General features: G+C 33.8%; 1 protein-coding gene across 2 annotated transcripts in view; it reads left to right on the top strand.

The window, feature by feature from the left end:
• Positions 1 to 13,989, top strand: part of LOC126968509 (A disintegrin and metalloproteinase with thrombospondin motifs 3-like) — a 92,243-nt gene that overhangs the window by 30,413 nt on the left and 47,841 nt on the right. For both annotated transcript variants that reach the window (XM_050813586.1, XM_050813588.1), the window contains exons 5-6: positions 5,370 to 5,510; positions 8,672 to 8,791. In XM_050813586.1, the coding sequence (XP_050669543.1) occupies positions 5,370 to 5,510; positions 8,672 to 8,791 (261 nt within the window). The remainder of the gene's footprint in view (positions 1 to 5,369; positions 5,511 to 8,671; positions 8,792 to 13,989) is intronic.

Genomic DNA, 13,989 nt, shown 5'->3' with positions numbered 1-13,989 from the left:
ATAAGATTTTACTGATTCAATCAACAACTCATATTTTCCTTTGTCAAACCTCATCATTTTGTGTGACGCGTGCGTTGAACGTGCAATGGTTCGAAATGACTAGAGACGCGGCGCACGGTGTTCGGATGCCGCGTAGGGAATCAACACGCCCGCGTCGACGCGTGAAAGAGACCACAACAGTACATTTATATAGTAAGCATTGTGAAGCAGCGTATGGCGTAACGAGACGTCGCGTACGGCGTAAAATAGGATACCATAGCCTTATCAGCGCTGCGCATACGCGATCCGCGTCGTCAGACTTTTAGCATGTACCAACCCTAGCGTTCTATTACTTGTGTTGTAAAAGAATTAAGTATGCACACTCACTTTTAATAGTTATTTATGCAACTGTTGTGTAATAAGGGGTATTAAAACACGAATGTGGCTGATAATAGTATCACATGAGTGTTTTAATACCTAATTATCAACAGTTGCATACAAGACTTTATCTACACCCCTCTAAAAGATTCTGAAACAGTTAGCTTAGTGCTAACATTAAAACAGCCATTCCTAGTAGTAAACCTAATTTCATCCTGATTACTGATTGCATATACAAATAAACAAAGTATTAATGAAAGAATTATTTATTTTAGTAGTAATTTACATTTTGTATAGTGCAATTATTAAAATGCACTTGAATATTATGTTCTTTTGCAGCGTTTAAAATATCCGGCGGTCAAAACTTGAATCGCTCATTTTTTCAAGAAAAATGGCGGGGTTTCGAATAATCTATAATAATCGGGTATTGTGGAAAGCGCGTAAACGAAAATGTTCTTTTTTTAAATTCATATAGATACCACGCATCGAGCAATAAGAATGTGACTGTTTGTTGAAACTCTTTCCGCATGAAGGGATCGAAAAAAAACCAAGGAGTGTTGTTATGAAATTCAGTACAACATTACAACACTCGTTTGGATGATGTAATGGTTATAACGACATTGGGTGTTTTAATGTTGGTAATAAGCTAACTATTTCAGAATCTTTAATAGAGGATTTAAAGCGTAGATAAAGACCGTTAATACTGCAGTGATTCTTTTGATATTATAAAAGAACATGGCAGCTTGGAAACAACATAAGGTTACGTTTCAAGGTTATGCAACGTATATCCGTAAAATAATGCCGAATTAATAATATTAAATTACTTTAATTGAACACTGATGAATAAAGTCAAAATATCGTTATTATATCAAAGTAGACAATATCTAAAATGGTTTTTACGATTATGACTGTAAGGATCAAAGCTCGCGATAAAAGATAACTTTTTATTGTTGCCATAAAACCATCTATGAAAGGGATCCAACTGTAAAAAAGGTTTTATATTATTATCAGATTTTGTTCATTAAATAAAGTAGAGTAGGTCTCCCTGAAATGTGATGACGATACGTCGGGTTAAATAAATCTTTATATTAATACGTAAAGCAAAAACTATGTACCCATTTAAAAAAAATATAAAACAAAAAAACAACCGTCTTCAAAAACACTATTACAAAACAATAGATATAATGTGCACTAAAAAGTACAAAAATAATTACGTATTTTATACAATTTAAATTATTAATCTTATTCTAGTTACGATTATTGTTATTTTTGGGATCGGTGTCCTTCGGCTGCAACCCGCTCTCGCCTCTCGCCTCCTCACGACTCAAGCACATCTGACCTATAACCCTAACAAACCTATCATGGATGACACCGACTCCAAAAATTACAATAATCGTAACTAGAATAAGATTAATAATTAAGATTGTATAGAAATACGCAATTATTTTTATACTTTTTAGTGCACATTATATCTATTGTTTTGGAATAGTGTTTTTGAAGGCGGTTGTTTTTTTTTATTTTATGATATTAAGTGAATTTGAAGTACACTAACAAACAAAAAAAAATACCGACAAACTGAGAACCTCCTCCTTTTTTGAAGTCGGTTAAAAAATGCGCGAAAGAAGTGCATAAATCTGTTAACACTACTGCTTGAATAACACACAACATACACACACATGCATTATAGTGGTCCTTTACAAATAAAGGCATAAAGTTAAAAATTAAAATTAAAATGAAATATGGTTGATTCTCGACCTCTGGTCGAACATTAGTCTTAAAAATGTAACTTTTATGCAAAATCGTAATGTAAAAATACAACTATCATGACACGCTCTTCGATTCTTTTAAAAGTAAATAAATAAAATTGAGTTTGTACTCAAATTTGGCCTTCATCACACTACGTCGTGATATTCAAATTCAAATATTTTTATTCAAAATAGGATGTGAAATCACTTATTGAAAGTCAAAAAAACTACCACCCATTCCAAAATGAATGCCTCAGGCCTGAGAAGAATGGGCGCAACAAACTCAGCGGGCTTTTTTTTTCATCAAAAATATGTTTTACAATTATTAAAGTAACATTTACAAATTAAAATTGTACAATTCAACTTATTATTTAATAGCCTGAGGTCGCTCCATTCCTAATCTGTGGTATCATTAAGAAAGTCATTTATGTTATAGTAACCTTTACCACACAAACGTTTTTTAACAATTCTTTTGAATAACGTAATACTTTTGTTTTGAACATTTTCTGAGATCTTGTTGTAAAAGCATATACATCGCCCCACAAAAGACTTACTTACTCGACTTAGCCGAGTAGTAGGCATCATCAGTTTATGTCTGTTCCTGGTGTTAACTTTATGGTTATGACAGTATGGTTATGACAGTTATGTAAAGTAAAACGTGCATCTATAAGGCCTTTAAATTTGTTAGTAGTTCATTACTCTGTACAAAATTAACTCATGAATGGCGTAAGTAATAGTTGTACGTAATGGACGTAAGTGTGAATATATTTATGACTACAGGTACAATACAGTAATAGAACACTTCTTTTACTTCATACTAGAGTGCCCGTATCGACGCACACACACATACACACAATTTACACGGCCGCTAAGTAATCTTGGGAAGACCAGCCGAGACTGGTCGGTGTCCGACTTAAATTACACAAATAAAATTTGAAAAACAAAATTTTATGAACTGAGCTGAGAGTTGAACAAAGCATGAAGGATTCTATGACGATACCTCACTCGAACGGTTAGCTCAGTTGGTTAGATCACTGGCACGGAATACCAGAGGTCGTGCGATCGAGTCCCGCATCGTTCATATTTTTTTTTTTTTTCAAATTTTATTTGTGTATTAATCCTAGAAGTGAGGGTTATCACTTTAAAAACATAACAAATTGTTTCGACTTAAATTAGCTCCGCCGTGCCGTTCGCGTCATTAATCTTCTTGTATCTACCAACCCTAGCGCTCAGACCAGACGTAGGTTTAAAAAGGCATCAAAGGCATTTATTTTCTCAAAATTGATTCCTTTAGAATTCTTTTTGATGTCATTTCTAATAACTACTAGATACTACTACCGCTTCGGAAACAAATGGCGCTCTGAGACAGAAGAAGCGGCGCAAGAAACTCTCCCAGCATTCTTTTTTTTGCGCTCTTTTCAATAAAAATATACAATATTGTACAATCATTTCTATCGCTATAAAATAATCACAATCTAGTTCCAGGCTGTCCGATCATTTAGATATTCAGCAGTGGAGTAATAGGATTTACGACAGAGCCATTTTTTTATAAAACATTTAAATTTATTTATAGATAATGCCTGAACAGTGGCTGGGACTTTATTATAGCAGTGTATACATTTACCCTTAAAGCTATTATGTATCTTATGAAGCCTACTAGAATTAGTAGTTTTAATGTAGTTTTTTAGTTTAATTTAGAAGATACGCTACTGTTTTATTACTTGTGTTGTGCTACAAGCAGTTAGTACATTACGCTTTTGTATTTTCTCTGATGTTCCAATAAATCTTAAGCGATGGTGATCACTTACTGGTATTTTCCCCTTATACATAAAAGAGACATATCGAAGACAATCACGAGTATTTTAAAGTGAATCTTTTATTGCATCGCCACAATTTTTTTTCGCAATTCTCAAATATGTATTTAGAATTTTGTGTACGTACATTATTCGAATCATTATTTAATCTTATAAAAGTAACAATTGGTTAGAGTGAGAGAGCAGGACATACCTACCGCTGCCGTAACGCGTTACGTTATGAAGCGGTTTTCCCTCCCATAAGAAGTTATCACTTCAAAATACCATAAAGTTCTGAATGTATAGTTGGTTTCATTATAAAATACTCTCAATGGTCGATTTTACGTAAGTAATCTATTTGATTTCATTATTACTATTTCTGTTTTCATTTTTATTTTTTTTTCTTATTTTATGGTTCATTATAAGAATGATGAACACGGTTCATTTCCCTAAAATTACATTGCTTGCGGCAGCGTCGTGTGCCGGGTCGTTTCCTTCCCTCAAATATGTGCTAAGGGAACGATGACTGATCCACGTCAATTTGTGAATAAGTTCGGTGCTAGGTAGACCTGTTATATAGTTAATAAATTATTGTATGGTAACGTTGGATGCGATTACTAATTATGACAGTAATCACGACCATCATGTTCACGAAGCATCCTTACACAAACATTGAATTTAAGCTCTAATGGTTGATGCGTCCAATATACGATAATTAATTTAGATAATTATATTTAACTATCACGGATCATATTATATTGAATGCAGCACCTTACAAACTCACTTGATTTGTTATTTACAGCCATTGTAAAATACTCTATTGATTGAAAAAAGTGGCCGTTGAGTTTCTTGTATGTTCTTCTCACGAGCTCTACTTTGTCAGAGCAATGGTAGATTCAGTAATTTAAAAGAAACATTTATAGTGACAATTCAAAAGCACTTAATTTAAGCCTAATTTTATTACGTTTAGTTGACTTCGACTTCATCAAGTTAAAGGCGAATGGTAAGCAGAAAACATGCAAACAAGGTGTTTTTAGAGAAGTTTTGTGGTGAAAATATAGGATTTGGAGCTATGAACACTTCTTTATCCTGTTACACATACCCTTAAGTCTTACTTGTAGGTTGCTAATGCTTATTGTTGGTTAAAGTTAGCACTCCAGAGCTATTATGAAGTACCAGTTTTCTTTGCAGTTAAACAAGTTTTTTCTCGGCATCATGCATTTGTTTAGTATACTACTATCATAAAAGCTCTTCTTATAGATTTTACTTTTTTATGTAGGTACATTTATTCAGATTAGTAATCTATAATGAGGATTGTAAGCAATTAAGCAGTTTGCGCCTGTTAAAATGTTACATTTTCGAACCAAGAATTTTGAAAATATTGGCTTTGTTACATAGGAGCCGTGAACTCATATCGCTCAAGGTCGCCGGTATTTAGTTTCGCCTTAAGGATTTTTTATTGTTATGTTTATAGGCTCGGCTTAACTCATGATGCTGAAGGTCAATGTGACACTGAAGGGCTAAAGGGCTCTGTGATGGCACCAACTGTCTTGGCAACACTGCACAACTACGCGTGGTCATCGTGCTCCAAGCAACAGTTTCACGAGAAATCCGCGTGAGTTAGTTTTTTTTTTTCATCCTGTTAAAAAAATATTAAATTGATTAACTAAATTGTTATCACTGTATGAAACCACAATAGAGTAACGGCCGTTCCCAATATTCAGTCTATCTCTTACTTGAGAGTTATAAATATCGATAAAGTTATCGACAGTAACTCACCTTTTCCGTACACGCTGTCTGTCAATGGGACGACGTATAACTTACCAGCGATAGAAGTCTGTATGGAAATTTCAATTCACGCGTCCCAATATAAGGCGATAAGAATGACTTATACTGTCCCAATATACCCGATATTGGGACAGCTTCAGATTATTTACAGCTAATTACTTATAGTAGAAGGTAGTAATAAATTTATCTCTATCTGTAGATAGTATATTGGGAACAGCCGTAAAAGAACAGTACTTCAACTTCATACTAGAGTGCCCGAATCGACGCACGCACACATACACACGACTTACACGGCCGCTAAGCAATCTTGGGGAAACAAGACTATTGAGTTACACGCCGTACGCCGCGCCGCCTGGTCGCTGTCCGAGTTAAATTAGAAGCGCCGTGCCGTCCGCGTCGTTTATCTTTTTAACCGACTTCAAAAAGGGAGGAGGTTCTCAATTCGTCGGATTTTTTTTTGTTGGTTACCTCAAAACTTTCGACTGGGTGAACCGATTTTGATAATTCTCGATCGATTCCAAAATTTACAATAATCGTAACTAGAATAAGATTAATTAATTAGATTGTATAAAAAAACGCAAATATTCTTTTATTTTTTAGTGCACATTATATCTGTTGTTTTGGAATAGTGTTTTTGAAGGCGGTTGTTTTTTTTTGTATGTACCAACCCTAGCGATCCGCCCAGGCGTAGGTATAAATGTCAAGGAGACTGCTGAGTTATGCTTATTTTCTATTACTTGTATTGTGATGAAACTTCCTTTATTTGAGTCTAATATACCAACCATTATTATAATACCCTTTAACTCCGTATGGACTGGTCTACAAGACACATCGTTCTTAAACATAACCTATGAAAACTAGATTTAACAAACGCTTTCGCGCTACAAAGAAAAAAAAAAGACCTAAATTGACGTTTTCATAATTACTGAAAAGCCATCGTAATCTCATTTATAAATTTCTCGTGTCACAATGTTAGTAACCTTACTCCTCCGAAACAGCTTTACTGATTTTTACCAAATTTTATATGCATATTCAGTAGGTCTGAGAATCGGCTACTATCTATTTTTCATCCCCCTAAATGTAAAGGGTAGTCCACCCCAATTTTTTTTTTAAATTTTGATTTTTTTTTTATTTTTATCTTATTATGATTCAGTATTGAAAAAGACATACAAATTTAAATTTTCGCCCTTCTACGATCTACAACTATTTTTGCGTCACGATTTTTATATTATTCTGTTCCATCGACCAAACCGATATAGGGTTGCAAGATGGCAATCGAATACAATAATTGTAGTACGATATATTTGGTAGGTCTGAGAATCGGTTGCATCAAAATTTTAATAATTGTTTTTTTTTAATATGTTATATATACAATACGACGTTTGCTGGGTCAGCTAGTATACTATATTTTTTACCAAAAAGCTTGATGATGACATTAAAAAGTGTACATTAAAAAAATAAATAATCTAGTAAAATTCTGTTTTCAGCTATTTTTCATTTGATTTCCTTTCTGTTAGTTTTTTGCGTATTATTTGAAAAGTGAGAATATAAATAAAAAAAACTAAGTTTGAAAAAACATAGAAACATAAGAAATTAATTTAATACACCGCTTATGCAAACCTTTACCTTTAATATTAATAAAATACTATTATTTATATGTGCTACCTATTGATAGGTTTTAAGTCGGTGCCAAGCCCTAAACAAAATAAAATTTAATATTATAAACAGTTTAGTTACTGTACTTATTAAGGTTGTCTGGCCACGCTTGTCTGGCCCCTTGGGTTGTTTTGTTCTAGACGAAGGTCACGCGTGGCGAGTGTAGGTACCTACTATTACATTTGGCTTGTACGTACTTGTAAAGTAATATTTGCCCGCGCACGATGTCGCGGGTTTAAGCTTATATATTCTATAAGTCTATGAAATCTATCAAGCATTCTTTCAATAACAGTTCAAGTAACCGCTCAATTGAGATATCATTGAAGCAGGCAGACGTAAATCAATAAAATCCAATTCAGGAATGACTAAAGTGGTCTATTTCGGGTCAGGTTGGAGTATTCAAATAACTCGTGCGAGAATCTATACAACTCGGGTTAGCTTACTGGTGGGAGACTAGTTTGCACATAATGCTGGCAAGACAGAAGTAGTTACATGCGAGCAATGATGTACTATACATATATACCAGTAGGAGGCTCCTTTGCACAGGAGGCCGGCTAGATTATGGGTACCACAACGGCGCCTATTTCTGCCGTGAAGCAGTAATGTGTAAACATTACCGTGTTTCGGTCTGAAGGGCGCCGTAGCTAGTGAAATTATTTGGCGAATGAGACTTAACATCTAATGTCTCAAGGTGACGAGCGAAATTGTACTGCCGCTCAGAATTTTTGGTTTTTTCAAGAATGCTGAGCGGCACTGCATTGTCATGGGTAGGGAGTATCAAATACCATTAGCTGAACGTCCTGCTCGTCTCGTCCCTAAAATAAATATATAGTACACGGCCCCATTATCTCGGCGGCCCCTTTCACCTCCCCGCGTTCGTCCTGTACCGTCAATACGGACTGCAATTTCACCAACGTTAGGTACATGTCGTGCTATTATCATGCTATCACTGCTTTGCTGCTTTTATTTATTTTTATCATTTCTGAAAAAACAATAGAAATTTTAATTAATCTTCGCTTACACACGTATAATTGATAAGGCAGATATGGCGGTAGCTACGCCCCTAGATAGAGACCCTTGCTGCTACACAACCGAAGAAACCAGGCCAGGTTTGTTACTTTAGTGTGCGTGAAGCTACGTGTTACACTCGCGTTTTGTGTTTCACTTTGTGTTAGTCTGCTCGAAATAGAGGTTAACTGTCAACCTCAACATTTTCACACTTTTTCACAGCTGTCACTAAGATTATCAATAATTCCAAAACAAAGGAAAATACTTTTTAATTTGTGTTTTTGGCCTGGAGTTAATTTATTGAAATGATTATTTTTGTAACAGAAAATGGTGGTGTCTCCATGAACGAAGTCAAGACGATGGAGTGGAGCTCGGAGGTGCTAAGGAACTGTCCAACTATGTATTTACAATGGATGAACAATGTCGTACTGAATTTGGAGAAGGGTAAATATTACTTTATGTTACTTTATTTCTTTCGAATTACAGGACTTAGTATGTTGTGTTGTGGTGTTGTCAAAACACAGTGTTTACACATTACTGCTTCACGGCAGAAATAGGCGCCGTTGTGGTACCCATAATCTAGCCGGCATCCTGTGCAAAGGAGTCTCCCACTGGTGAACACTTGGTATAAAGCGGTAAAACCACTATTCGTGTATCTACTGTGGTAGTAGGCAATATATTGTCCGACATCTTCTTCTTCGTGTATTCATGCAAAATTTGAATTAATTTTTGCGTTTTGGTCGAACACACAGACTTCTTCTTCGTCAAATGCAGAGGCCATTACTGGAGATCAACAGTCATTTTTTTAAACTTTTTCTTGTGCATAGCTAAGCGGAATAGTTCTTGGACTGTCTTGATGCCAGTCTACCCCATTAAATTTCTGAGCCAAGACTTCTTTCTTCTTCCAACACCTCTTTTCCAACCAATTTTCCCCATCAAAATAGTTTGTAGAAGGCGGTACCTACCGATGCGCAGTATATAACCGATGTACGTTGTTTGATGGTTCTCACTAGCTCGATGTTCTACTGCATTCGGACAAGAACAACTGCGTTAGACACTTCAGCCATCAAACTTATGCGAAGCATTCTACGACACGTCCACATCTCGAAGGCTTTTACGCAAGTCCTCCACTTAGGACCATGCCTCACAACTGTTTAAAACAACGGGCCAAATGTAATAATAACAATATTGACAAATTATCTAGCCCAAAACTAGGCATAGCCTTGCCCCAGAGTATGGGTGCAAGACAATGATATATTTAATATAATATACTTACTTAAACATACATAAATACATATAAACATCCATGACTCGGAATTTCCATTTCGCTTTTCCATGAGTATGTTAGCTATGACCTAAGATATTTGTACTTGTCAACAATGACTTCCCCGAAATGACAATATATTTCGTTTTTGACACATTCATACTTAACCTCACTTATTTTTCACTGCACTCGTTTACTCTATTTAGAATTTCTTGTAGATCTTGCTGTGTGGACGCTATTAGGACAGTATCGTCAGCATACCGTGGATTATTAATGACTTGTCCATTGAAGATGACTCCTAAATCAATACCATCTCGAGCATCTTTACATGTTCAGTGTACAAATTAAATAATAGCGGTGACAGAATGCATCCTTGGCTAACGCCTTTTCGATCTTAATAGCGTCTGTTTCTTCACTATCTACCTTGATCGTTGCTGTTTGATCCTTATATAAGCTCCTGACGATCCGAATATCTTTAGTGTCTATGCCTGTATTAATAAGGAGTTTCATAAGAACCTCGTGTTGAACACGATCAAAAGCTTTTTCATGATCAATAAAACATAGGAACACATTTCACTGCATTTCTAGCCAGTACATTAAGTGCAAACTGTGTCACCCTTGTTTCCATACCTGCCCGAAATCTAAATTGATTTTCACTAAGTTGGTCTTCACATTTTGTCCAGACAAAAATATTTATTATTCGTTATTGTTTGTAGAACAAAACAGTAATCTTGAACAAAATTAATATACACTTTTTATTTGGTAAGATTTTATTGTATGTTTAGAGGTAATATGCATTCAGAATTCTCAAACACATAAGTAATTGTATTCAATTACTCATATGTGCCGAAAACAAATATTCTTGCCCTATTTACTTGTACATTTATTGTTCCGCTACGAGGGCTCAAAAACTTTACAAGTACGATCTGAAGTAATATGATTGATGCTTATTGTTATTCTGTTTCTTTCAAAAACTTTTTGATCGAACTTTGCATTGACGTTCTATTCACACAATATAAAGGCATATAATTCGCATTCTGATAGCCGAACGGCAAAAGTGTGTTTAAAGACAATGTAAGCACACTTTTCTCCTTAGTCGTGTGTCAACTGTCACTGTCTGAATGAAATCTGAACAGAATAAATGTTTTACATTGCTGCTTATTGACCAAGAATGTTTCTAACAAATGGAGTAAATGCGGCAATGTACAGATAGATGTATGAACAATGTTATATAGCTATAGTTAATGTTATATATTATTGTCTGATTTGTGGCATGTTCCATATCTCGTCTTTGTTTTTATACGACGTGATTTCTCTTCTTCTGACGTATACACTCATTTGCAAAAAAAAAAACGGCCAGGTAGGTAAATAGCCTGTTTGACTGATGACATCTTCAGATTAGCTTATGTCATCATAAAAATTTACATAAATAATAAGCAAAAAGTAGTTTCTGTCAATTTTATCATTACATTTCGATATAATTAATGAAAAATCATCCCAGAGTCTTAACAGCTAGTTGCGTATCTATTCATTAATTAAAAAAGCAGGCTAAGAACTTAAGTTTTTTTTAACATAAAAATAAAGAATTAATCAAATGTAAAAAGGATAATGATTCACTGTTATATTATCCTTTTTTCATCATTATTGATTAGTTGTAATCCATATTTTTGCTGCTACAAAATAACAGGTATGAATTCTCTATGAAATGTGTTTTGATGAGCTTAAATTTTCCGAACATTTACCATTGTAATCTATATTGTTTTTACACTATCGGAAAGTGGAGATTTCAAGGAATACTAATAAATAATAACTTTTCACTAAATTTCGTGACATTTTTTTTGTATAAGATCAAAATAAAAAACCTAAAACTTGGGTTTTTATTTTATTTTATCACATAAATTTTGTGGTTATGTGAAAAAAGTGTTAAAACAAAAGTTTGATATTTTTCATACGACTTGTAGCACTGCCGGAAGTCGAGATAAACCGTTTTTTACCCTTAACCCCCCCCCCCCCCCTTAAGTTCCCCACCTCAGGTCGCCCGTAATTTATTTTTCCTTTCATTTTTGGTATATTCTCTTCCATTTTCAATGGGTTTCATCCTATTTATATGTAGATGTCTGCTGTGATAATATGTATCCATATTAATAATATGCAGTTTTAAAAAAAGGTTTTTTTTTCATATTATGTACTTCATATAACTAAACTTTGGTTTGAAATTTTGAAATTATATTTATTTATCATTTAATGTCCTATACAATCCTATTCGATAACTCATCATTACACACATTAACATTTAATAAAAGTTATATTGTCTTTTGTAGTAAATTATTGTAGATCGTTAATTCTTTTGTTCCTTAAACACACGTGAATTGTCTGTGTATAAATAACATTAAAATGTTCTATTATACGTCACTTGCTTTGTTTTGGAGTTAAAACACCTTCTTAGTTCTTACATGAAGAGTGTTTGCCAACTTTTGTGCTGTCAAAATAAACCGCGCGAAACGTGATCAAATCATAATATTATATTTATCATTTGTTTGTTATGAACAAAAGCGTTTGTTTATTATTTTGTCTTACAGCTGTAGTGAATAGTTTCGGCTTTATCCTGTGGGACTATATGAAATAATGACATATACTTTCGTCACATCCATTAATTGATTTTATCGCGCCGTATCTATGTGAGTTAATTGTCTAATCTTCTTAACCGCATATGCTGCAGAACTAAGTCTGTACGCCAATCCTTCAATACGGTTCTACTGTTCATATTGCTAAATGCATTACGTTTGAATACAATTTGAGTACAGCCTTGTCAAAGTTGTAATGAGGGTGAGCTATCATCTATTGAGCCGCTCGTCTAAACATGCCTGACATAAAACATATCATCATAAGTAGAAACAAAATTTATGATCACACTAGCTGACCCAGCAAACGTTGTATTGTCATAAAAATCAATAATAATAATTTTTGGGGTATAAAAAATAGTTCACGACCGAAGCTCAGACCTACCAAATATATCGTACACTAGCTGACCCGACCGACGTTGTTCTGTATATAATAAATAAAATAATGTTTTTATATGAATATGTCAATAATATATCATAACATCAAAAATTACTTCGTAAAATATGCACTCTGCTGTTGTAATGAAATTGTTTCACAGCAGAACTGTCAAACCGTGCGTCAATAAATTATCTCATAGAAATTATGTATGGACACATCAAAGGAAAAACAAATTTGTTGTTTTTATTTAATTTAGCAGCATTTCCCTATTTATTCACTTTTTAAACCTTCTCTGGACTTCCACAAATAATTCAAGACCAAAATTAGCCAAATCGGTCCAGCCGTTCTCGAATTTTAGCGAGACTAACGAAGAGCAATTCATTTTTATACATATAGATATAATTTATCGTACTACAATAATCATTATGTTCGATTGCCATCTCGCAACTCTATTGCGTATCTGTGGATGGAATAGAATAATATTAAAATCGCGATACAAAAATAGATGTTTATCGTAGACGGGTGAAAATTTGTATTTAAATTTGTATATATTTTATATAATATTTAAAATTATTTTTAATGCTGAATCATAAATAAAAAATAAAAAAAATTGTCATAAAATAATTTTAAGTATAACATTTTTAAGTGCAAAAGATCTTCACATAAAATGTGACATTTGCTGGGAAGGCGATGGATTGAAATTTATCCGATAATTTGGTTTGTTGAAATTCCGATTTTCAGAACACGCTTCCATGATTTTATATTCCGACGGATTTTAACTGAAAATGTAATTTTTGTGTATTTTTACTATATGATACCAACTTTTTTTGTAAAAATGTAAACGTTAGAAATTTTATTTTGATATTTTTGAATACTTATTAAATTAAATTTAATTAAATTAAACAATACAAATCTATATATATTTACAAAACTATGAACACATTAAAAAAATATATCGTTACGAGGAAGTGTACCAAGAATACTGGCAGCATTTCCGCGTTAGATAAATAGGCAAATATGTTGGACTATGTGAGTGTTTGTGCCGTTTGTAGAGTCGAGACACTTGGTTCGTGGGGTCCATATGGATATGGACTTAGACACGTGTTTTGTTAAACAGCGACCTAACTATAACAGCGTCAGTGACAATAACGACGTCCTAAAATGGAGTTTATCTTTTTCTATTACAAAACAGTGTTTAGCTTATGTTTAACTAAAACGTCGTTAAACACAACATATACTGAAGTACACAGGAACAATTAAAGGAACGGAACGCAATTTTTGACAGCTGTGATCTATTTGTCATCACTTAATCTAAATCTTCCTTAAGAATAAGATCTATCAGTTAGACACACCTAAGACAAGCTTCGACTCGTGTTTA

Source organism: Leptidea sinapis, chromosome 1 (genome assembly GCF_905404315.1).
Source record: "Leptidea sinapis chromosome 1, ilLepSina1.1, whole genome shotgun sequence".
Lineage (NCBI taxonomy): Eukaryota > Metazoa > Arthropoda > Insecta > Lepidoptera > Pieridae > Leptidea > Leptidea sinapis.
Note: the sequence above shows the minus strand (reverse complement) of the source record. Positions and strands in the feature narration are given on the sequence as shown.